The 25,881-nt window shown below is 42.2% G+C and overlaps 2 protein-coding genes across 3 annotated transcripts in view; one reads left to right on the top strand and one right to left on the bottom strand.

Annotated features, from left to right (window-relative positions):
* B3GAT2 (beta-1,3-glucuronyltransferase 2) overlaps positions 1-22,772 on the top strand; it is a 57,260-nt gene extending 34,488 nt beyond the window's left edge. The window contains exons 3-4 of the mRNA XM_074947931.1: positions 18,767-18,915; positions 19,002-22,772. Of these exons, the coding sequence (XP_074804032.1) occupies positions 18,767-18,915; positions 19,002-19,088 (236 nt within the window). The 3' untranslated portion in view covers positions 19,089-22,772. The remainder of the gene's footprint in view (positions 1-18,766; positions 18,916-19,001) is intronic.
* SMAP1 (small ArfGAP 1) overlaps positions 19,641-25,881 on the bottom strand; it is a 247,875-nt gene continuing 241,634 nt past the window's right edge. For both annotated transcript variants that reach the window (XM_074947930.1, XM_074947929.1), the window contains one exon: positions 19,641-20,588. In XM_074947930.1, the coding sequence (XP_074804031.1) occupies positions 20,454-20,588 (135 nt within the window). In that variant the 3' untranslated portion in view covers positions 19,641-20,453. The remainder of the gene's footprint in view (positions 20,589-25,881) is intronic.

The following is a 25,881-nucleotide window of genomic DNA, read 5'->3' as shown; positions in this document are numbered from 1 at the left end:
AACACATTTTCTTTTAAAAATCAGAAATTTTGGAAAGATTAGAAATTCAAACTTAAGGTTACACTAAAATTAAATATGGAAATGGCTGCAACTCATGGCTAGTATTATCCCATTCCATCCAACCCGTGCACACTTCAGGCAGAGTCTAAAACCCCTCTATATCTTTTCATGTTGCTCAGACCTTGAGAGAGCAGCAAAGTCAGCAGTTTAGCCGTCCTTGAATATTTAGTCCTGTTTTCCTTATGTGATTAGATTTTTTTCTATTAGCTTCACAGTATTTTGGAGATGTATTACCTTTGCATTTTTTTAATATAATCTTTAAAGAAAAGACAAAAGAACAAAGAGGGGTAATAGAGAAATTTGTAACAGTGCCTTCTCCAAAGATGACAAGGAGAGGATGCCTTCTCTCTCGTTCATCACCACCATTAGCCATGACTGCACTGAAGGCAGTTTCAATTAAGAAGTGTGTTTTTCCCCAGTCATATAATGCTATGGGACCATCAGAAACTTCCTTAAAGTTTATTTCTTTAGCAGTTCAGTCATTAGGATTAGGAAACATTGTTGACCAGTTCAGTTCAAAATTACCAAATTAATTTACATAGTTCTACAAATTAGTTCTACATTCCTTGGTCTGCTAGGGCAGCTTTGTTTCCTGGTGGATCTGGCTACTGGAGGATTCCCTTTCCATAGGGGAATCCTTGGCTGGTATAGTGCCACCATGACAGTCCTATCACCTCCTCTTCTAGACCCTGCTGTAGGGGGCACAGCCAGGGCCAAGAGGGGTGTTGCTTGGGTTTCCCAGCAATCCTTTTGGCTTGGCATAGTGTTCTTGGGGTATCCAGGACTGGGAGTCACCTCGTTCACCTGACTCCAGCGAGAGGGAGTCTTACCCAGGGTGGCTGGGTGTCAGCTCCCTGACACCACCAGCCCTTCAGCCACTCAAGCACTCTCCTCTGGGCTATGCCAGCCCTGTCTTTGCCCTGTAGGTCAACAAGAGGTACGCCCCAGTCTGAATAGCTTTGAAGTGTTCCCCTGTGATAACCAGCCTCTGACATTGGTTACTCACAGAAATCCCAGATCCTCTGTTCCCAAATATGCCATGTCACACCCCAGTTCTACCTTAAATCCCTGCTCCTGTATACCACACGGCACTTGTAACAAAACAAAAGACTGTTTATTTAAAGAAGTTTTGAGATTATACTAGAAACGAGAGTGTGGTGGAAACAAATGGTTACAATATAAAACGCAAAATTGGGTCTACACTTATTAATAGTTATATTTCCTAGCTAATAAAGTAGGGTCCCCATCCCCCCCACAAAGTTCAGCCTGTTGCAGGGGTAGCTGGAATCACAGGACTCAGGATCCTTTTTTTTTTCATGAGAACACCCTTCAGTGAATGGAGAGCTCGTGCCTTTCCCCACCCTCTGTTCTACTGAAACAGGCCTTTGTCTTTGTTCCTATAAAGGGTGATTCTCAGTCTGTTGAAATGTTCGGGTTTTTTTTTTTTTTTAACCTCCAAGTGGTTTAGATTGTTTGCAGTTGTCTCTGATGTTTTGCAGTTGAAAACCTTGGGATGGAGCAAAGCTAGACAATTTTGCTTTGCATTATATCATTGGCTAACCATGGTAGGGTAACAACTCCTCCTGCTTGAATGAGCCATCATTGATACTTATTATCCCCTGCTGACTTACTTTTATTTCAAGTCCCTAAAGCAGAGGTGGGCAAACTACACCTGCGGCCTACATCCGGCGCTGTTCTACCCGGCCCTTGAGCTCCCGGCCAGGGAGTCTAGCCCCCGGTCCCACCCCTGCTGTCCTCCCTTCCCCACAGCCTCACCTCACTGTGCCACCAGCGCTCCTGTCAGGCAGTACGGCGATGGTGCTGCGAGCTCCTGCTGCTCTGAGTGGCATGGTAAGGGGGCAGGGAGTTGGATAAGGGGTAGAGGCTCCAGAGGAGCAGGCAGGGGACATGGACCAGGGTGCAGAGGTTCTTGGGTGGGGCAATCAGGGAGCAGGGGCAGTGGTTCTGCCGGGGGGCAGTCAGGGGATGGGGAACGGGGGGCGGGGGGTTGGATAGGCGTGGGAGTCCAGGGTGGGGCTGTCGGGGGCAGGGGTGTGGATAGGGGTCTGGGCAGTCATGGGACAGGGAGCAGGAAGGGTTGGATAGGGGCAGGGGTTCTGATGGGGGCAGTCAGGGGGAGGAGGCCAGGCTGTTTGGGGAGGCACAGACTTTCCTACCTGGCCCTCCAGTTTTGCAACCCCGATGTGGCCCTCGGGCCAAAAAGTTTGCCCACCCCTGCCATAAAGCATACTTTATAAATACATTTATCCTTAAAGATTACCGTACATACATGTCACAGAGATTATGCATCTTGACAAGTTACAAGCGTACATGTTACTCTTATGGATAAACATCCTGCAAGATGTCTTTGGTGTGGTGAGTTCTTTCACAAAGAATGGGACTCTGCCAAGGAGCCTCTGTATTACACAATGCTACCTGAGGATTGGATTTCTAAAACCACCTTCCCTCCAGTCTTGGTTCAGTCTTTGAATACACTGAAAGAAAATATACATGCTAAAAGCACAAACATCATTAGTAGGGGTCTTATAAAGGATATGTCACACAGATATGTATGAGATATGAATAAGATTTATTATACTTGTGTGGAAATGTGAATTTATTAGGTTAAGGTTAATAAGGATAAATATCTGTATAATTGGAATGATTTATATTTTTTCAGTTAATGTTAAAAATTACTTTTTAAAATGGCAGTTTTCCAACATCTTTCCAAAGCAAACCACCACCACATTAGGCTCTTGGATTTCCAGAGTACAGGTGAGTTGAATCATATGTGCATTTAACTTACGCAAATTCAACTATACGTGCTCTGCAAAAAAAAAAGAAAAATAACAAGATACCTATAAATAGTGCAGGTGATTCCACCCACCATTCCACTCAATGAGCGTGTGCTCCGGAGTGAGTGTGAGATGGGAGACATGAATCTGCTGTTCCCTCAGTTGGTCTCATTCCCGCTTGCCTCTCATAGTGTGAGCATCTCGCCACGCTGAGTGTGATTCTAGTGTTTAAAGATACATATTTTTCATACAACATGGCCCCTAAACGCAAGCCAACTACTTCATCTGGTGCTCAACCAAAGAAACAGCGATCTGTTCCAATGCTGGAGGAAAAACTGGCTGCGTTGGACTTATTGAGAGATGGTATGTCCGTCTCCAACGTGGGGCGTAAATATGGCCGCAACGAATCTAGCATCCGTGCCATCAAGATTTGAGAGAGAGAGAAATTCGTCAAGCCGTGGCATCAAGTGCTCCAATAACTGCTAAGGTGATGAGCCAGGTGCGTGATAAGAGTTTAGTGAAGACTGAAAAGGCATTAAACTTATGGCTGGAAGACATGAACCGTAAACGTGTGCCTATCGATGGCAACATGTTGCGAGAAAAGGCTCTTAGCCTCTACCTGCTGTTCAAACCTCCCGCCGAAGAGGGACAGCCTTCTGATGAGAAGGAATTCAAAGCCAGCCAAGGTTGGCTTAACAATTTTAGGAACCACTTCAACCTCCAAAACGTGCAGACTATTGGTGAAGCTGCATCTGCCAATGAAGAGGCAGGAAAAGCCTACCCCGAACAATTAAAGAAAATCATAGAAGAAAAGGACTATCTTCTGGAACAAGTTTTTAATGCTGACGAGACTGGGCTCTTCTGGAATAAAATGCCCAGCTGCACTTACATTTCGAAATCAGAAAGACAAGCCCCTGGCTTCAAAGTAGCTAAAGACCATGTAACTGTGTTGTTTTGTGGCAATGCGGCTGGGCATTTAATAAAGCCGGGCTTGCTCAACAGGGCTGCTAATCCCCATGCCCTAAAAGGCAAGAACAAAAATCTCCTGCCTGTGTTCTGGCAATCAAATAAAAAGGCTTGGGTGACGGCAGCATTATTTCTGGATTGGTTCCACAAGTGTTTCATTCCGGAGGTCAAGAGGTACCTCGAAGAGAAAGGACTTGACTTTAAAGTGTTGCTGATCATAGACAATGCTCCTGTCCACCCTGCGGCACTCTGGTTTGTGCATAACGACGTTGAAGTCGTCTTTCTCCCCCCCAATACCACCTCATCCTCCAACGTCTCGACCAAGGCGTGATTAGCTGTTTCAAGGCCACGTACACGAGGCTTACGTCTTCACGGATACGTAGCGCTATGGATGCTGATCCCAATCTTAATGTGATGGTGTGTTGGAAGTCCTTCAACATTGCCGGTTGCATCACTTATATTAAACAGGCAATGGATGCAGTCAAGCCTGAAACAGTCAATGCATGTTGGCGAAACCTATGGAAAGAATGTGTGAATGATTTTAAGGGTTTCCCGACCATTGACAAAGAAGTGAAACGCATTGTTCAGGTGGCCAGGCAAGTGGGTGGTGATGGTTTCGTCGACATCCTTGAGGAAGAAATTGAAGAATTAATTGAGAGCCATAGAGAAACATTAACTAACGAAGAGTTAGAGGAACTGATAAAATCATCTATAGAAGACTAAGATGATGACGATGAACAGGAAGAGCCAGCAAGTTGGAATCTTCATAAATTTGCTGAAGTGTTCCAAGCAGTGAAACACTTGAATGGTTTAATTTCTGAATACGATCCCTCTATGGAACGAAGCCTCAAAATCATACGTAGTATTACGGACAATTTGAGACCATATCAAGAAATGTTTGAGCAGCTCAAGAGACAACAGCGACAGTTGCTGATCACCATGTTTTTCAAGGAAAAACAACCAGCAGCAGATAAGCCTACGCAATCAACTTCTCGAGCTGAACCAGAGCCAATCACTTTGTCTATGACTTGCTCTCCGTCACCCAAGCTCTCTATCACCTCCATCTCCTGCATTGACCTCAAACCCTGACGACCCTCTGTAATTACCCCATCATTAAAAATACAGTACAGTAAAATTATATTTTGCATATGTACTCTTTATTATATACTGTACATTACTGTATACATTTATACATATTACTGTACAGGTTTGTATACACAAAACCATGTACAGAATACTGTACTCTATGGGCGATTAAGGGATTTTCAAGGGTAATTTCGACTATACGCGATTTTCACCTTACGCGCTAACTTTAGAACCTAACCCCCGCGTAAGATGCGACTCCACTGTACACAAACTAATTCAGGAATCTCTTTCTGTATTTTTAATTTCTAAATCTCTGGTTAATTTTGATCCCTAATTAAGGGCAGGTCTACACGTAAGACACTGCAGGGGCGCAGCTACAGCACTTTAGTGGCGACTCTACCTATGCTGATGGGAGAGCTTCTTCCATTGGCACACTTAATCCACCTCCATGAGAGGCGGTAGCTATATTGACAGGAGAAGCCCCCCCATCAACATAGTGCTATCTATACCGGGAGTTAGGTCAGTGTAACTTAGTTGTTCTGGAGGGTAGATTTGTCAGACCCCTGAGCGACACAGTTATGCCGATGCAAGTTCATAGTGTGGACTTGGCCTGAAATGTAAACAATAATTTTCAGAATCATCTGGCTAAAATGTACTGACTTGAATGCTGCCTTATTGTAACCTTTGGATCTTATTCATATTACCAGAGAATGTTGTCAATGGTTTGGAAATGAAAAATAAGAAATCTGTTATAATGACAAACAAGTTTATACATATTTAGACCTAACTGGCTAAAGGGAAAAATTGTTTGTGCTGTTAAAAGAATTTTCTGTGCTAAGATTTGCTGTCTATTTTTTATCAGCAGCCTCTGGGGTTTGATCCTGCTCCCAGTGACATCAGTGGGAGCTGTCCCATTTCCTTCAATAGAAGCCTGATTGGGTGCATACTCTCATTTAGTATTTGTTATGATTATGGTTATGTAGTTTAATTTTTGAATAGTCAAAAGGAAGAAGGTGGAGTGAACCTGCAGATGAAAAATTTAGATGATTCACATGAGCCTCAGTTGTTTGATTTAAATGAAATTTGAATAATTTAAACAATTAATTTTTTTAAATTGAAACTGTTCTCAAAAATAGTATATCTGCATTTACTTTTATGGGGCTTAATTCCATATATGCCTTGCCATTAAATAACCAGGTCCAATTTAATTCAAATTTGACTAATATAAAAAGCAAGTTTGACTTAGTTTTCTATTGATCATTTGAATTGACACTGTATGACCCTCGAAGTAGTAACATTTAATTTTGTAGGCTTTTCTCTAAATAATCTGACAAATATAGAAAGCAGTTTTGACTTAGTTCTTTATAGGTTTCTTTGTATTAAAACTCTGATCAAGAGAGTAGTAAGTTTGCATTTACTTACCATCTTATTAAGAGGGTTTTAATTTTAACCTTGGAGGGCTTTTTTTTTTTTGTTAAATTATACGTGGTTATTAAGGTTAAGTGCGATTTGATTTATAAAAAGGAAATTTTGATTGAGTTCTTTCGTATGGGTTATATTTTTATAAGACAAAATGAAATTCTTGAGCATTGTAAACCTCTTGGTCTAATAGATACTTTATTACTCAAGGTGTTCCAAGTAGTTGGTGATGTTACTCTGTGTGTGTGTTTGTGTGTGTATTTTAGTCCATTACTGCATTGAATATTTATGGAATGTACTTGTCACTTTTTAAGTTACTGTTTTATTGATATAAAAATGTCACCCATGAAAGTAGAATTTTGCCCCTTTTTGCACCAACCTTTTGCACCATGGATGTAAACTGGAAAGGGTTATAAAAACTTTAAGAAGTCTTTAATATGTGGCTGCAAACATGAATCCAGTTATTCCTCCTTATTTGTGTAGTTTGCCTACATCGAAGTACGGTTACCCTCAGATATAAGATACCTGTTTTTTGTCCAGTCCTAGGAGGTTCATGGCCCTACGGTACAACACAGTATGGCAACAAATTTAAATTAAATATCCTACATACTTCTGTGGAAATGTTTATAATGATTATCCTGAAGGTGATCATTTTTAGTGAAGAGATGAAAAAAGTCTGCATTTTCCAGTCACTGCTTATTGTTTGCTGTATCAGTGCTAAGGTGGGAATATTTTGGTTTAAGGGTGCAACACTGATTTAAATACTACAGTGCTGTACATCTCTCTGGTGATAAGAGTAAAATAGTCCAACAAAATCACTTCTCAGTTTAATGAGTTACTGATGCAATAAAGATGTGCAAAATTTGGAGAGAAGTCTATCCACTAGTTTTGGCTAGTTGTGAGAGTGGTGATTGTCATGCTGTCTGGAGTGGCTCATGAGTGTGAGTGCCAACCTCAGGGCAGACTATCAAGAAGCAGAGCACAAACTCCAAACTGATGGTATGTTCTATAATTAGATTTCACCAACCCAGTAACAAGTGCGAACTCCTAAAGCACTATAACAGTCTTACCATGGAGTCACAGACAGTCCCCTTGGGGATTCTAATTATTTTACCACCCAGGCAAGCTGGACTAAATGATAGTTGGTTGCTATATTATAAAAAAGATCACAAAATACTCATGTTGCTCCCAGTCTCACTTACCCAGGTCAATTTGTATCTTAGATCTCACACCAAAGACCATGCTATAATAAACTAACTGAAGATTTATTAACTCGGAAAAGGCAATGAGAGAGTTATTACAAGGTTAGAGCAGACAAGCATATGTACACAAATGAGTTAAAGTCCATGGTTTTAAAAGGTGACAGAGTTGTAGTATTCTGTCAGCTCTGAATATCTTTTAGGGCTAACCCAGGTTGACCCTGGGTATCTCTGCTTCTGTTTCATAGCTCCGGCCCCTCAGAGTCCAAATGGCAAAAGAGATGAAAAAATTTGTCAGCTATTTTTATTCCCTTCTTCCAGAATTCAAGCTGGTGAGCCCTTTTAGCTGCTTCATGGGTATGAAGGGGCAATTAACAGTCTTCGTATTGTGATGTCCCACAATGACCCATTTAGTTTTGATAGGCCTTCTTGATGGTTAGGAGACAATCCCTCCTGACTGAGCTCACAGTTTCAGAGTAAACTTTTTTACAGTCATAAAGCAAAAACTGAAATATTCTTATATTATGTGATAAAGATAGTATAAGTGAGATTAGTGCATGCAGCAACTTACAAACATTTCATAATGCCTAAACACATTGTTTCACTTGTGTGTTAGTATGGTTAAGATTGGTATCAGACTTAGACTGGTGTACAGCAATGAATTTGGCTGGGGCTTAAAGACTTGGCAAGAGCTGGCACTTGGTCTGCCAGCCGCACAGTGACTGATCCAAAAACAAAGTTACTTTTGTAACATTTGAGGTTTTAAGTGTGATCTTGTCTTTTAACTTCCAGGCTAGCATTTGCACTCTCTCTTTCTCTTTTTGTTGTTGTTGTTCCAATTGCAGTCAATATCCTTTTAAGTTTTGCAGTATTACTTAGACCAGTGGTTCTCAACCTACCAACCATTGTGGGCTGCATCCAATACTACCTGTATGTCCCTGAGGATGTCATATGGGCCGCGGCTGTGTGCTGATTGGGCCACAAGCTGAGAACCACTGACTTAGACTGTTTCCTTGTTTGAGTGGGATCATCACCCCTCCTGACCCTATAATCTGTTTCTGATTCATAGATATGGAGACCTTTCTGAAATCTGTCTCTCTTTGTACATTATTGAAAAGATATAGGTGCTTCAGAGAGAATCTTGATCTTGGTTGATGATCATAGTAAGTGCAGTGGATACAGAAGAAAAGCTCTAGAGGAGCATCCTGTAGAATTAGGCACTGTAGTACATTTATACACTAGGCACTCATCACCAATATATACTTAGGAGGAATTGGATTGTGGATTCAGAGGAACATGGAGTCTGCCTTATGCCTTTGGTAACTGCTGTTTTCACTGCTTTGAGATGAGTTACATTGTGACTTACATTGTGTATTTCTCTGCATCCCTGATGAATAATTGTTTTCTTTTAAACAATGAACTGGGTCGGTTTATCATGAAGCCAGATTCCTCTAGCACTTATCCTGTCTGTAGGGTACCTACTAGAACCATTTATGTGGATGGGTCCTGGACTAGGAGGTCCTCTATAGGAGCAGATATGAATCCCTTTCTGCCTATGCACTAAAATACTTGTTTGTTATGGTTTATATTCCCTTTTATTAGGCAATTTACCCAAAGACTCAGTCACTACTTTTGTCTATAAGCTTCTTCAAAAAGTTTGAAGCATATTGTGCTGCTGCCAGGAGCTGGTTGGATGTGTATTCCAGGAACAAAACCACATAGGTTTATATTACTGTCAATAGACCTAGCTGAGGAATATAAAGCATCCAGGATAAACAATGTAGCTAGTGATTTGTTTTAGATTATTTCTAGCTCAAGAGTTTTTGATCTTCTTCGGGAGGAAGTTGGATGATGAGTCTTCTAATGCCAGGCTAGCTCAAGGAAAGCAGATGAATTCTGAGGGGGACATTAGCATTGATGTAGTAGTTGCATTAAGATGAATCCACTCACCTGTCTGTAGACCACGAGAGTCAGACTATAAAAAGGAGGACGTGGCACCTTAGAGACTAACAAATTTATTTGAGTATAAGCTTTCGTGAGCTACAGCTCTCTTCATCGGATGCATTCAGTGGAAAATACAGTGGGGAGATTTATATACAGAGAACACGAAACAATGGGTGTTACCATACACACTGTAACAAGAGTCATTACTTAAGGTGAGCTATTACCAGCAGGAGAACAGGGGGGTGGGCCGGGGGGGGGGGGAACGTTTTGCAGTGATAATCAAGGTGGGCCATTTCCAGTAGTTGACAAGAACGTCTGAGGAACAGCAGGGGGTGGGGGGAATAAACATGGGGAAATGAATTTGAGCTCTCTGTCCATTGTGCGACAGACGTTAAATTTTGCTAGAGTCTCCTGAGGCTTGAAGAGCTGGCATTTCTCAGGCTTTGCTTTATTCTGAGATCTGTGATGTACGAAGGCCTTGGTTCTGATGGTTCTGCTGAGGCAGAGGAGAACGTACTTTTGTTTTAGTGACCATTGGTTTGGAGTGGGGGCCCTGCAATCTATGGTATCCTTGGTCAGAGTCTGAAAGAGCCCTTGCCAAAGTTAAGAAAATCAGAATGAAAGTAAAAGCCCACCCCCAAAATAACCTACCATAGTGGATACCAAACCTAAACAAAAACAGCATTAATTGTGACCCTCCCTTCCCAAAAGCCTGGGTTTTTTTGTTTGTTTTCTTTTTTGGTTTTAACCTCTGAAGGCCAACAGTTTAAGGAATTAGTAAGTCCCGCAGCTGAAGGCCTTCCTCATGGTAAATGTCCTGTCAGCAGGGGTCCCTCCCTTTTAAATGGTTAACATTCCAGCTCAAGGCCCTCCACTTGAAGCACTTTGGTACGAGGAAAAGGGTAGTCTCTGAAGTAGGCAGGTTCCAAGCCACTGAATGCTTTTTATAGGTAAAAATCAATACCGACTGGAAACCAAGTGGTAGCAAGTGCAGGTCACAGAACTCTGGTGTTAGATACTTAAGGTATAATAAACAGGCTACTGCTTTCTGCATGACTTTCGGTTTCCAGGCTGACTTAGGTGCAGCCCCATCAGGAGTTTATGGAATAAATTAATGTTGAGGTGACAAAGGCATGGATCCCATTAGCAATGTCTTCATCCAAGAAAATCAGTCACAGTCTCCTGGCTAGACAAGGATGGGAAAAATGTTCATGGAGGCTGCTGCCATGTGATCATTTTAAGAGCTGCTTGGGATCTAACACAACTCCTAGAATGTGAACAAGTAGTAGAAACAGCACCTCAGCAAGAAGGGCAGGTATAATTCCTTGGTATATCTAATTGCTTTCCCACATAAGTTCAGTCTTATCCCGATAGGCCTTCAGACAGCTAGCTATCATGCATGGCCCAGGTGTTCAACAGTACTGGCTGGGCTGATGTGGAGAGAGCTGGATGTCAACACTGAGCAGGAGGGAGGCAATATGAAATCCTGTGAAACTCCACACAGCAGCAGTCCTAGGAATGAAAAGTAATTGCCTAACACAACCCTGTGGAATTACTCAATAAGGAAAGAAAGGAACTGTCCAAGAGCAAGCACTGCCCTGACAGGTACTGCTAAGCAATGTTCTCCTGCTTTGGTGCACACACACAAGCCTGGAATTCCTGGCTGGAACCACCCGAAGAAGTTCTTCAGTTTCCAGCAAACAAGTAAATCCACTTAGAGGGCGATAGAGTAAAATGGAAGAACATGATCAAAGTAACACCTGGATTAATTTTAGGGAAGCTTTAGATGTCTGCTTTACAAAACTCATGATGTCCATCTGTAACACACAAAGAAAATGTACATCCTTGGATAAAAAAAAAGAGAAAGAGAATGCTTCTAATTTAAGCAGCATTACAAAACCCTGTTACCAACATATCTGCTTTAGTAGTGCTGCCATGACAGTACTCTCTGCAGTCTGCAGTGAATTTAAGCGCTTGGCTTGTGAATCTCCAAAGCTGGATGGACCTGAGGCTGCTGTTGTATCCAAACGCGGGTGGAGTGAGCTGTAGTGTGATGTTCTACTGCTGGGCATTCCCACCATGGAAAGCCCTGGGACATTTCTCAAAGATGCTATTTTCATGTATTTTGCTTAGAGGCTAAGCCAGGGATGAATGTTTTCAGTGCCAGATTTATTTATTTTTAAAACCCTAATCTACTCTTTAAAAGAAGCTGTCCTGCTGTGGAATGAGATGGGTTTTTTTGCAGGGAGATGAGGGCTAGGCTGAAGCCCATAACCAACATTAAGGTTTTTACTTCTAACCAACTTTCAAATCTATGAGTGTATGTTGCCTTATTTCCTAGGCTTGGGTAAGTCTGGTTTTGGAACCCAGAGAATCTCTGAGGTTGGGATACTGCTCTTAAAGAGAGTACATGCAAGTTACTTTAGAGCTGATAAGCTTTTTGTGGTGCTTGTTCCTTGACAGCTACTCAGAAAGAATGTTGTCAGTCAGGAGTTAATTTGCTCATCTGTGATAATGGCCAGCAGTGTAACCACTGCCACTAAGGAGCTAACATTCACAACTGCTTGCTTTAAACAAAGGGATTTATGTGTATCTACAGATTAATCTAAGCAGCAAATGCTGTGCAGAACAACAATTTTCTTTATAACTTCCCACAGAAAGGCAGCACTGGCTGGGCAAATTGTTAGAAATGTATTCTTTAACTAGACAATGATAAACATAACATGTTCTTGAATCGACTAGGGTGTATGCACATATATATAAAATTTTTCTTTCAATATTCAGGAAAAGTGAATGTCTCCATTTATGACGATAGGCCTGCTTCCTTGGTGAGGAGGACTTCAGTCTTTTTCTCAGCTATAGAGCCATTTAGTTTCTGCCCTTACAGAACTAAAGACAAATTAAGGGAAAAAATGAATTTGCCTACTCAGGCCTTGTCTACATAGAATCATAGATTTTAAGGTCAGAAGGGACCATTATGATAGTCTAGTCTGACCTCCTGCACAATGCAGGCACAGAATCTCACCCACCAACTCCTGTAACAAACTCCGAACGTATGTCTGAGCTGCTGAAGTCCTCAAGTCGTGGTTTAAAGACTTTAAGGTACAGGGAATCCTCCAGTAAGTGACCCGTGCCCCACACTGCAGAGGAAGGCAAAGAAACCCCATGGCCTCTGCCAATCTGCCCTGGCGCTTTAGTCCACATGAGAGGGCTGTAAATTTCAGTGCACATGAGCATGTTGTGTGCTAACTGGCCAGTGTGGACTCTGATAGTGCTCACTAAAAGTTTCTTAGTGTGTGTGATGTAGCTCTGTTTGAAACAGCACTGTGTTAACCTGCATCATGTAGAGAAGCTCTCAGATTGTCTATACAATTAAGACTGAGTGGAGAGGCCAAAAATATGTTTAGCAGAAAGGGGAACCAAGTTAACGGTTGACAGCAAAGGTAACCTTGAAGAAAAATTCTAGTGTTTTTCAGAATAGCACTTTCAGTGATAGAGGAAGTGTATGGATGGGGGAATAGAGTCCAGTTTTGAGGCTGCTACCTTATGCTGCAGGACACTGCGCTATCTTGCCTCCTCCTTCCCCTTCCAGACTGAGGTGGCAGAAGGCTGCATTAACATGGTAACAGTCATACTGGGACAGACCAAAGCCCAGAATCCTGTCTTCCAACAGTGGCCAATGACAGGTGCAGTGGCTGTGTCAGCCTTGGCTCCCTGCCAGCCCATGGGATCTGTCTAAGTGAGGGGGAATAGGCCAAGCTAGATTGGGGGAACTCAGTTAAGCCAGTTGTGGGGATGTAACCTGTTGGCAGCCTAAAAGTTTCTCCTCTGGGGTTTAGATAGGGAGTAATCTTAGCAGTAGGGGTGAGAACTGGATTGGGAGGGGGGTAAGGAAAACTGTAATAGGGTCGTTAGTGGGCTGGATTGCCCACTAGTTAATGCCCACCCACTTGCAGGGGCAGTGGTAGGGGAGCCTGGGCTCTGACCCAGGGCTCTAGTGGGGTCAAGAGTTGCTAGGGTTTCCTTCTTGATAACTCAGTAGACTACCTCAGATGGAAACAACTTCCTGCTAAGAGAGAGAACAGGGTGTTCTCCTCCTACAGGTTCCTGAGATAACACTGCTCTGTGTCTGACATCAAACAGTCTGTTTGGAGATGAAAGAGCTTTGAGAAGTCTGGGTGGAATAGTACTGGTTCCCAGGTCAACCGGTCTTGTAGTGTCCTGATCACCTTGTCACAGCTTTTGGTCTACTGGACCCTTTTGCGTGCAGTGTCTTTTACCATGTCTATCAAAGAGGCAATGACGATGGCAGTTTGGTATGAACCGTTGATAGCAGCTTACTATTCTCCAAAACTGCTGTACTTGCCTCTTTGTGGAAGGGATGGGCAACCTGCTAAGGCCTGAACTTGGTCCACCAAAAGACATAGCCACCCCTTCCTCCCCGCCACAGCATACCCCAGGTAGGTGACTTCTGGGGTGGCGAGTTAACACTTGGTTGGGGTAGTTGTCAACAGTAGCGTAGCTGGGTGGGGAGCATCTTTTAAGGTTTAGGCACCTTTTTTTATTTTTACTCACGCGGCAGCGCTCCGGCTCGGCGGGGACCTTCACTTGCTCCCAGTCCTCAGCAGCATTTCGGCAGCGGGGGCCTTCAGTGCTGCTGACGATCCGGAGCGCCACCCGGTGAGTACAAGCAGGTGGCACCTTTTTTTGCGCCTCTCTGAGAGCCTGTAATACTGCCATCATGTGCTTCATGTGTTCAGCTCAGCTTTCGCTGTAGATTATTATGTCAATGTAGTATGCCCCATGCGGCCGTAACATTCTATCCATCAGTTGCTGGAAAGTGGCAGTGGCCCCATAACGTTTAAACTGGTACAGCCTTCATGGTGTGGAGAACGTGCTTTTTTTTCCCCTTTAGATTCAGGTGTCCAGGGGATTTCCTTGGTCAAGGTTGAATATTACTTAGTGGGTCAACCCGAAACATGGGGTATGCACTGAATTTTGAAATGGTGTTTATCTTCCAGAAGCTGATACAGAACTGTTACCCCATCCAGCTGGGATTCCTCCACTCTATGTGACTCTTTGATGACTCCCTAGTTCTATCATGGCCTGGAGTTCCTGGTGAATGGTCTCCCACATATTCCTTGGGAATGGCCATGGGCTCTCATGTGTCTTCATGTGTCTTCCTCCCTTGTTTGGCATCTATGTGGTGGAATATCAGGTGGGTCCACCCGGGTACCGCTGAAAACACCTTGGCGAATCACCAACTGGCAAATTTGTTACTCTGGTTCAGGCTGCAGACCCTTTCCTACAAGTACTGAGACAGCCTTGTGGTGCTGTGGCCTGAGATTCCAAGCTCTGGCCTGGGGAAGAAACTGGGTGACAAGGAGGCCCTCTTATCCTTTCCAGACCTTCAACAGGTTGATGTGATACATCTGGGTAGACTGCCTTTACCCAGGTTGCTGGATCTCATAATCAACCTCACCAACCCATTTCACCACTCTGAATTGGCCTTGGCATCAAGCCAAGAATGTGGATTCTGAGGTTGGCAGCTGGAGTAACATTCGGTCTCCGGGCTGGAACTTGTGTAGTTGGGCCGTTTTGTTATAGGCTTCTTGCTGTGTGTATTGTGCCTTCTGTATGTTTTCTCTTGTGAACTCCCCCAGGGTCTTCAACTTGTCCTACAGCTGTATAACGCATCACGGTGTTGTTCGCCCTGGTGCGTTGCTCTTCCCGTTTCCTGGAGGAAGTCCATAATTCCCCTTGTCTGCCTCCCATATAGTAATTGAAATGGGGAGAACCTTGTGGATGGTGAACAGGAGAGTGGGGATCAGGCGGTCCCCGTGTCAGGGTTTGGTGGTCACAAACTTTTTCAGCATGTTCTTCAATGTTTTGTTAAACTGCTTGACCAGCCCATCAGATTGTGGAAGGCACACTGACATCTTTAAGGACTTGATCTTCATTAAGTCACGCAGCTCCATCAGTTGTGAGGTGAAATTTGTCCTTGGTCTGTCAATATTTCTTTCAGGTTCCCCACCCCGGCAAATACTTTTGGAGTTCAGTAGCAATGACAGCCATTGCTGCTGACTGGATGGGAATGGCCTGGGGGGATCTGGCGGCATAGTCAGAGACTACAAGTATGCATTTGTGCCCTGCTGCGGACTTCTCTAACAGGCTTATCATGTTTATGCCTATTCGCTTGAAGGGCACTCTCACAATGGGTAGTGTTCGCTGGGGGACCGTCTTTTGGCCCTTCCACTGGCATTCTGGGCATAAAGCACAATAGTCTCCCATCTCCAGGTGGATGCCTGGCCAGTAGAATCTCAGGGTCACCCATCAAGCATCTTCTCTCTCCCCAAGTGACCCCCATATGGGGCTATATGGGACAACTGTAGTACCCTCCTTTGAAACTTCCTCAGTACTAGGAGTTGCATTCTGACCTTTCCCATTCTAGGATCCTTCATCGCCCGGTATGCCCTCTCGCCTATTCAAAATGGGGCCACTGTTTCCACAGCTGGGGGTCCAGTAGTTTGCTGTCTGCACAGGCAAGCTGTTCATAAACCTCTCTCAGTGTGGGGTTGTTTCTTTGTTAGTCCACAAAGTCCTCCTCATTGAAAAGTAGGTCTTCAGCAAACTATGGCAGCGGCAAGCCCCTATGGCCCCAGTTGGATCAGGTGACATATCCTTCACCCATGGGGAGGGTCTTTCTTCATCTTCCTTTGATCCCCCTTCTTTCCAAGGCTCCCTCTTGGCCACTGCAGCTGTTTCCTGCCTTCTCGGGTCTTCCAGCTCCACTTTCTCCAATGAGGTGCCTGCCACTCTTTGACCACTTCTTTGAAGAACTTTCATTCATGCCCAAGTATGACCCAACAGGGCAAGTCTTTTGCCACTGCAGCCTGTAATGTTTCCATGTGTTCTTGCATGGTCAGCCGTACGTCTCTCATTGGGTAGGGTCAGATGTCTCTATAGATACCCTGGAGGTCAATTTACATCCTCAGCTTTACCTCCTGTCCCCCCTAGCCTCTCCCAGACTAAGATCTGGCTACAGCCTGAGTCTATCAGCCCCTGTACAGACACTCCCTTTGCTTGTATAGGGACCAACATCTTCCCAGGGCCCCTATTTCAAGCTCTGTTATTGGCTGTCCAGGCCTGCCCATAATTACAATCCACCAACAAGCAGTCCTTTCTGAAATATTCTTGCTGACCACATGCAAAACAGCTCCAAAAGGGAGGAGTTGGTTTTTCATTAGGTTCTCCCAAGGGAGGGAAATCCCCTTGGATAAGATTACTTGGCCCAGCCAGGCAGGGCTCTCCTGGTTATTAGGGGTGGACTTGCATGTTTTTCTCTTAGCTTTTGTGCGCATGCATGTCCCCCGCCCCCACTAAGGTTGTACATCCAAGTTCTCCCAGTTACCCGTTGGCGTTCGCTTATCGGTGCTCCTGGAGGACTCAGGGCACATAGGACTGACTTTCGGTGTTTCAGCCTCTGGCCCAAGAAACATCAGGTAATTCTCTGACAATACTGCTTCTGCCAATGTTTCTGGGCGATATCTCACAACCCCTTTGCATCCCCCCACTGGAAGGATTCAGGCAAACTGTTCTATGACCATCTTTTCTGTCACCTGAACCGTAGTACATCCCTCTGGCTGGAGCCATTGCTAGCAGTATTCCGTCAGGCTCTGAGTGACTACCCATGGCCGGGGGGAAGAGACTTCTCAAAGCAGAACTGTTGATGGTAGGTTTCTAGTGAGATATTTAAGGCGTCCACGATGACTGCTTTGACATACAGCAAACAGCCATTACCTGTGAACTAATGACTCAGATGATCAGAAATGATTCTGAAGTTTAACACTTCAGGCAGTGAGGAAATTAAGGTTTTGCCTATTGAGAGAGATAGGGGATCCTTTGTTTTTGCACCTCTGTAACCTAGGTAAGAAGGTGGGGGAAGGACAGATGTATATGGAAAGGATTGAAACGATAAACTGCATAAAACTTTGTGCCCAGAACTAATCAAGGTGTTCAGAAAATATAAACTGTTTTACCTGAATCAGTTTCAGAATGGCTTTACAAGCTGTACTATTTTTAGCTCTCCCGTGTTGGTACCTGACTTGACTTGCTAAAGTGGAGACGATCTATTTTCAGGTCTAACTCAAGTACTTGCAAGATGGCAACAACAGCACTTAGAAGCTGTTTTGCATGTGATGCATGAAAATATTTCCTTTTTATTCAGTTGCAGTTTCATGTCTAAAAATGATGCTGCACTAAAGGGACCTGATAAGATACTAGAGTTCCCTCAGATACAATAATTTCAAAGAGTATCCCTGCAGGATTATTGTCGTAGAAAATGGGAGTAAAGTTTACATTTCAGACTCTTTGCAGCATTAAATAGCTCTTGCCAGTATTCCAGAACAGATTTCAAAATTATGTTGCGACTCCTTTGAGAAAAATACAATGGACACCATTCCAAACTGCCCTTGAGGAGCATCTTATTGGTAAATGTAACAGGTCTGTTAATGGATGCCTTAGACTGAGCATCTGTAATTTTTTTCCTGTAGGTGTGTCGCACTTGTGTTGAATAATGTTTTTCAAAAACTGGCCAGCTCATATTATAAACACACGTCAGACTCCTTAGTTCTAAAACTTGTCAGTTGGCTTGTGTTAGGTTAGGTGACTACAAACTGGAGATCTGTGGATATTTCTTTAATAAAAAAGAAACTTAACACAAACGATATAAATTATAATGCCAAAATCAATCTAAATTTACTTGCCTTCCAACAACAGAGTTCAATTGGAGATCCTAATCTTCAGTAACTAAAAAAGCTGTCAGGTCAGAGAAGACACCGAGCTGCTGTGGCTTAGTCTTCCTGTTTTAACTCACCTTTATGTTTGAGGTGGAAGCGTTTATAGCATGTGTGAATTCATAACATTTGTATTAGCTATTGGTTTATATTTGCCAAGACAATGAAAAATAAGAGAAAGTATTGATTTTTGAGAGAGCACAGTTAATCAGCTAAAAGAAAATATAAAAACAAAACTGATTTTGTTGCACCATAGGCAGTTGGTATAAACATGCAGAAATTAAGCGATACAGACAATTTCACAGCAAAAAGCAATCAATTTCATCAGTAGGTTTTAGTCAACAATTGTAAGGTATGTAAAAGTCTACCCAAATAATACATAGGAATATAAAACAACAAATATGTAAGTTCTTAACTAAGGGGTTGGAAGATTTTCAGATTTAAATGACAGCCACGTAAACAGTTAAAAGTTTAATTTTTTATTTTAAAAATTGTCTTAAAGGATTTGCTGTGAGCCTTCAAGTGATTCTGTCAAACCCTAAAGCTGTATTCAAACGCCGTGGGTCTCAACCGGGAATGCAAGAATCTGATTTTCTGAACCAGATAACAACCGTGGAGGAGCTGGAACCAAAAGCAAACAATTGCACAAAGGTACGAATTCCACTACCATTGCAGAGTACTTACAGCTATCTTTGTAGATTACCTAATACTGCACTAATTAACCTTCTGTTTTTTAGGTTCTTGTATGGCACACTCGAACAGAAAAGGTAAATCTAGGTAATGAGCCAAAATACCACCTAGACACAGTTAAAATTGAGGTATGATCTGGAGATATAACTGTGTGGGACATACTGTATAGGAAATGGATGTGGCTGAAGATGCCTGACTTCAGTCAATTAAGAATTCAAGCAGCGTACAATCTACCACTCTGCAACATCCTGCGCTAGTCATCTGATGGACTTCTGTGCAAACAAAAATTTGTCAGATAAGCACATTTGATATCTTAAGAGACATAACATCTTTTGTCTTGTTTTGCATGCATTTCTCAGCTCGGTATCACTGAACTGAAATATAAGCATTTGTTTTAAGAGTTTCCACATAGTAATACCAATCAAGACTGAAACAACTGAAGTGCAACATTTTCAAAAACGAGGAGTCCTTGTGGCACCTTACACGGCTACCACGCTGAAACATTTTCAAAAACATTTATCCAACTTAATTGATGGAATTATTATAAACTGGTTTTAGATCGCAAAATACTAGTCACCAGAAATATTTGTTAAAAGCGTTTTTCTTGTATTAAACAACTTTCTTGAAGTCACAGTGACAAGGTAAATCATACAGTATGAAATAAAAAACACACAATGGTTTATGGCTTTATCTTTTTAATATAGGGAAATAACATTTTATCAATACGAGGCACCATAAAATGTAAACACAATTACTGTCAAACCTGGATATATCTGCAAGGACAAAAAGTATCCGTATGTGATGAGTTACCCTGTATGCATATTGTGCAATAAGTTCTTTATATTAGCACTATGTATACACGTATGGAGCCAAATTGCATGTTTTGTCACAGGAAACTCAAATGGATCAAATATTCATGTTTGAAAAGAATAAACTAAAAATGTGTGGAACTACAGTAATATCCAGGTTTATCTTGCTTTCACTAACCATGTTCCCTGTTAAGCACACCATAGTAACACCACAGTGAAATGAATGATAAAACACAGTATGTTTGATACATTAAAAACATTGTTCAGTGATACATTTACATTCTATTTATATGATTAAACATTTGGTTCATACAGTACCTTCTACAAGGATTACTGGGTAATTTGGGGGGCAAGGTTTATATATTTAGAGATATTACTAACATGATAGCTACATCCCTTATATGCAAACGTTTGATCTATAATTTTGAGAAAAAAATTGAGTATGCAATTGGTAAAGCAGCTTCTTGATATGGTTTATGAAATCATATGTACTGGAATATGAAAGAGCTGCCAATGATTATAAATGTATTTTCAATCTGCTTTCCACCACATCAAATTTAAATCAATACAGACCACAACACGGTCAGTTAGATAACTTCTTAATGTGAACAACTGGGAGAAAAAAAGAATAAATGCATTTGAGCAAGGAATGTCAAGTGACTGTTCTGCATGAAACTTCTGTTGCAATTTTCATTTCCACAGTTGTGTGCTGAGAGTCTGACCCGAAGAGCTTCCTGTCCATCCTGCCACTGTATTGGGGGGCTGGCCAAAGCCCATCACATTGCTGGAACTATTGAGATTCATGCCAGCCATTTGCTGATTCATCTGTGAAATGCACACACAATTCTAGTTAGTACTGGTGTTAAAGCACACACACTTTTTATCAGTTTGAAACAGTAAAAGGGTTCCTCAACTAGGTAAATATAATGTTAGGGAACAAAATGGTCGATTAATTTAAATCAGCAAGCAGGAAACCTTGATTTAGCTACTTGATTTTAGTGATTTAAATCAATCATATTTTGCATTTGTACTTTAGTTATTTTCCTAAAGAAAGGCTGATTCTTATTAGTTGATAACTATCACAACATGTTATTTGCAGCTAAGTATAGCCTTGTGCTAAATATGGTACTTTTGTTGGCTAACCAGCAAGATATAGTGTATCTATACATATTTAAACAATTGTATAGATTAACTCACCTTTAGAGTCTTAATTTTTACATTTTATGTTAGAAAATGGTGAATGATTTATTAATTAGATGATGAATAATATTTTATTTGTGATTATGTCAAGCTATATTTGGATGGAAATTCAAATATACAAAAACAGCATTTTATTTTTTTATTAAATCAAACGACCTTAAAAAGTACTGGCTACACAGGCACCGGCTTCCTCCGGGCCCCAGGGGTGCTCAACCCACCACAATGCCGCTGCCTCTTCCCACCCCCATCCCACCTCTTCCTGCCCAGTTCCGCCCCCTCCCCCGAGCACATCCCATCCCTGCTCCTCCCCCTACTGCCCAGCTCCTCCTGCACACCTTGGAACAGCTGATCATGGTGGGCAGGAGGTGTTGGGGAGAGGGGGAGCTGGCTGCCGATGGGTGCTCCAGCCATGGGTCACCCTCGGAGTCAGCACCTATGGCTGGCTATATAAGAAAAAAACAGTTATTTTTAAATGCAAAATAAACTTGAGGTGTACCTACTGTCCTGCTTGAGCACAGGGGGCTGGGCTACATGGTTCCTTCTAGCCCTACATTTCTGACTACAATTTATGAAACACAGGAAGTACTATCTGCAATTACTAAATTGAACTGATTTTGGTCACCATGTCCTTTAAGATTTTATAACTAGTAGATCTTATCCTCACACACCTAATTTTTATTCATAGATTGGAAAAGGAAAACAAGCTTTCCTGCTTTTTCAACTCCCAACTGGTTTCTTAACTTCGAATAAACTAATCATTAAAATGAACTAGTTGAATAAACTGAAAACAAACAAACATTCTCATTGCAGAAGAGGCCACTGCTGTCAAAAGCTGGTTTAGCACATCAACAAAGTCTGCTTCCAGGTGTTTGGCCAGTCAGGAGAAAGCAAGGCAAGAATCGTGTATTGCTTAATACTGTCTTTTATCACTAAAACATTTGTAACTGGAGAGGAATGATAAAATAACTACCTTGCTCCTTACATCTATAACGAAAACATGAAGTGTACTTTAATGGGTTATATAGATTTATTTAATTACGTTAATTTGTAATGTTCTGGTCAATTTTGCAATCTGAAAATATTAAGGTAAACAGCTATTTTTATATTGATTTTATATGATTCTTGATAATTACTGCGAATTAATTACCTTGGTAGAAGGTAAGCAGTATTCTTACCACCTGCCTAAAATGACTAATTTTTTGGATCATTATCCTAAAATTAAATGAAAGGTGGTAACTGGATGTCCTTTTTAATTAGTTAAACCTTTTTTGTGAATTAGTCTGTCCAAATTTTAAAGAAATGAACTATGAATGATCAGGCTTTACAGAGAGTTTTCTGCAGACAGAGGGTAAAGATTTTTAAAAAAGTGTTCTCCATCCAAATTTTAAAATTATGTTTGCAATGTGATACTGAATTTCTAATTGTATCTGTTTGTGGGGAGTGAAGGCTCTTGAGTATTTCAGATCTTTTATGAATTGAGTTGTCTATCTCTCATTTGCTGATCAAGGAAAGTGCAGTACAGGAACTCCTCGCTTAACGTCGTCCCGGTTAACGTTGTTTCATTCTTACATTGCTGATCATTTAGGGAACATGCTTGTTTAAAGTTGTGCAATGCTCCCTTCTAATGTCATCTGGCAGCCACCTGCTTTGTCCACTGCTTGCAGGAAGAGCAGCCCATTGCAGCTAGCTGGTGGGGGCTTAGAACCAGGGTGGACTGGCAGCCCCCCCATCAGCTCCCCGCTCCCCTAAGTTCCCTATGCAGCAGCTGCCAGCAGGCTATCAATTGCCAGCAGTTCAGCTGTCCCTCCCCCCACTGCTGTGTGCTGCTCCTGGGAGCCTCCTGCTTGCTGTCCGGGGGTGGGGTGGGGGAGTAAGGGGAAGGGCAGGGGGGCTAATGTCAGAGTGTCCCCCTCCCCCTTGCACTCTGCTTACCCCTTCTCCATATAGAGCAGGCTGGGGACATGGACAAAGAGAGAGAGAGCTTGGGGCAGCAGCTGCTGTCAACTTCCTGATCCACTTAAAAATGAGATCAGCTTACTTAAAGGGCAGTGCGCATCTCTCTCTCTCCTTCACACACAGGGTGTGTATCTGTCTCTTGTCTGCCATGCTTGCTGTGTCACTTCCCTCCATTCCTGCTGCCTTGTAGTGTGAAGCTACATTAACAACGTGTTAACCCTTGAGGGCTCAGCCAAAAGCTAGTTCATCACTTAGCAGCAAGGCATTCCCTGGGAAATATCCCACCCTCTTACACCCTCTGACTTCACCACCTCAACCAAGCTTCACAATCATCATCGCTGTGTACAATATTAAATTGTTAAACTTATACTGTGTGGGGAAATTGAATTTGCTTAACATGGTTTCACTTAAAGTTGCATTTTTCAGGAACGTAACTACAGCCTTAAGTAAGGAGTTCCTTATCTCATATTCTTGAATGTGCTTTATGATCTAGAGATACAGAACGCTGACTTTCTCCTTTTCATGAACTATTAGAAAACGAATCTATCCAACAGACTGTTTTCAAACCAGAAAGGAAGGCTTTATTTTATTTACATACAAAAGCCTGTGATTTTTCAACTATATTTTATATAAATTTATTAGCGAAATGTTTGTGCAGAATTTGCACATGCCACAAAAATTACTTGAGAAACAAATATTTAGCTATAATTATTGGTAGATTATATACAATTATGTACAAATCTTTTCCTTTTTAAAAATGTCCTGTTCCCAGAAAACCCCTACTTGGAAAAATGCAAGCTGGTTTGGAACTTTTTTTTGAGACAAGTATTCTGAACTTATTTTTTAGAAAATGATACAATTGTAAGATTTGACTTATAAGCAAAAAATATTTTATACCCTAACAGGATGGATAAAAATAAATTATTTTAAAAATATAAATTAAATACAAGGTTTTTAATAAAAATATTTATCATAATTTCAAATTTAATTTTAATGTATGTTGACGCCTACAATTAACATGATAGATTAAAATAATTTACATTAAATACAAAATGAATGATTATGCTGTACATGTTTAGCCCCTTAAACTTCCAACAAAAACAAAAATTAATTTAGATATAAAAATTAACATTTCTCTTGAAATATTTGCTTTTAGAATGTTACACTGAATTGCTTTAATCAGTAGTCCCCAAACTGTGGGGTACACCCTTCTTGGGGGGGATAGAAGTACATGGGGGGGGGCACGTGGCAGGGCCTGGGCCAGCCCTCATGGGACTTAGTGAGGGAGTACCACCAAGCCCTACTCTACCCCCAGCCCAGCCCTACCCTCATTCCCTCTCTACCCCCATCCTGTTCTGCCCCCAGCTTCGCTGTCAGCCCAAGCTCCTCTGCTGTGGAAGCTTTGGCTGTGCAATAATGGGATGTGTGTGTGTGTGTGGACAGATTCCCTTACTGATAAGGGGGGCAGGACAGGAAAAGTTTGGCACCACTGGCAAAAACGGTAGTGAGCGCACACATCAACTCTCTTTATAATTGTTACTACAATGGAACCTTTAAACATGTTTTATCAAAATAAAAAAAAGTATAAAGTATCTTCAGATTATATGGTTAGACTATTATTCAACTACAGTACAGAGTCAGGGCACAAACACAAGCAGTAATGTGCATCCTCCACTAAAGCCTACTTTAAAGTATCTCATTTGAAGGTCCAGATGAATGGCAAATGGCCATTCTCATTGGGTATAAGTTCTGTGCTCACCTACCTCCGTGCAATACCATTAAAATGAATGGAGTTGCACACATATAACTGATTGGAGAATCTGGCTCCATGAATTGGGCAACAGAGGTTAATACACAGTAACGCAGAAATTGTGGTATTTGTGGTCATTTTAAAGTACATTGTTCAGTTTGTTCTAGGAGTTGGTTAAATTGCACTCAAAATTAATGCTGGTTTCTTTACTCTTTAGAATCATAGAATATCAGGGTTGGAAGGGACCTCAGGAGGTCATCTAGTCCAACTCCCTGCTCAAAGCAGGACCAATCCCCAACTAAATCATCCCAGCCAGGGCTTTGTCAAGCCTGACCTTGAAAACCTCTGAGGAAGAAGTTTCCACCACCTCCCTAGGTAACCCATTCCAGTGCTTCACCCCGCTCCTAGTGAAATAGTTTTTCCTAACATCCAACCTAAACCTCCACCACTGCAACTTGAGACCATTACTCCTTGTTATGTCATCTGGTATCACTGAGAACAGTGTAGCTCCATCCTCTTTGGAACCCTCCCTTCAGGTAGTTGAAAGCAGCTATCAAATCCCCCCTCATTCTTCTCTTCCACAGACTAAACATTCCCAGTTCCCTCGGCCTCTCCTCATAAGTTATGTGCTCCAGCCCCCTAATCATTTTTGTTGCCCTCCGCTGGACTCTTTCCAATTTTTCCACATCCTTCTTGTAGTGTGGGGCCCAAAACTGGACACAGTACTCCAGATGAGGCCTCACCAATGTCAAATAGAGGGGAAAGATCATGTCCCTCGATCTGCTGGCAGTGCCCCTACTTATATAGCCCAAAATGCCGTTAACCTTCCTGACAACAGGGGCACACTGTTGACTCATATCCCAGCTTCTCATCCACTGTAACCCCTAGGTCCTTTTCTGCAGAACTGCTGCCTAGCCATCCGGTCCCTAGTCTATAGCAGTGCATGGGATTCCTCCGTCCTAAGTGAAGGACACTGCACTTGTCCTTGTTGAACCTCACCAGATTTCTTTAGGCCCAATCCTCTAATTTGTCTAGGTCCTCTGTATCCTATTCCTACCCTCCAGCGTATCTATCACTCCTCCCAGTTTAGTGTCATCTACAAACTTGCTGAGGGTGCAATCCACACCATCCTCCAGATCATTTATGAAGATATTGAACAAAACCAGCCCCAGGACCGACCTTTGGGGCACTCCGCTTGATACCGGCTGCCAA

Source organism: Natator depressus, chromosome 3 (assembly GCF_965152275.1).
Source record: "Natator depressus isolate rNatDep1 chromosome 3, rNatDep2.hap1, whole genome shotgun sequence".
Taxonomy (NCBI): domain Eukaryota; kingdom Metazoa; phylum Chordata; order Testudines; family Cheloniidae; genus Natator; species Natator depressus.
This window is presented reverse-complemented; position numbering and strand designations above follow the sequence as displayed.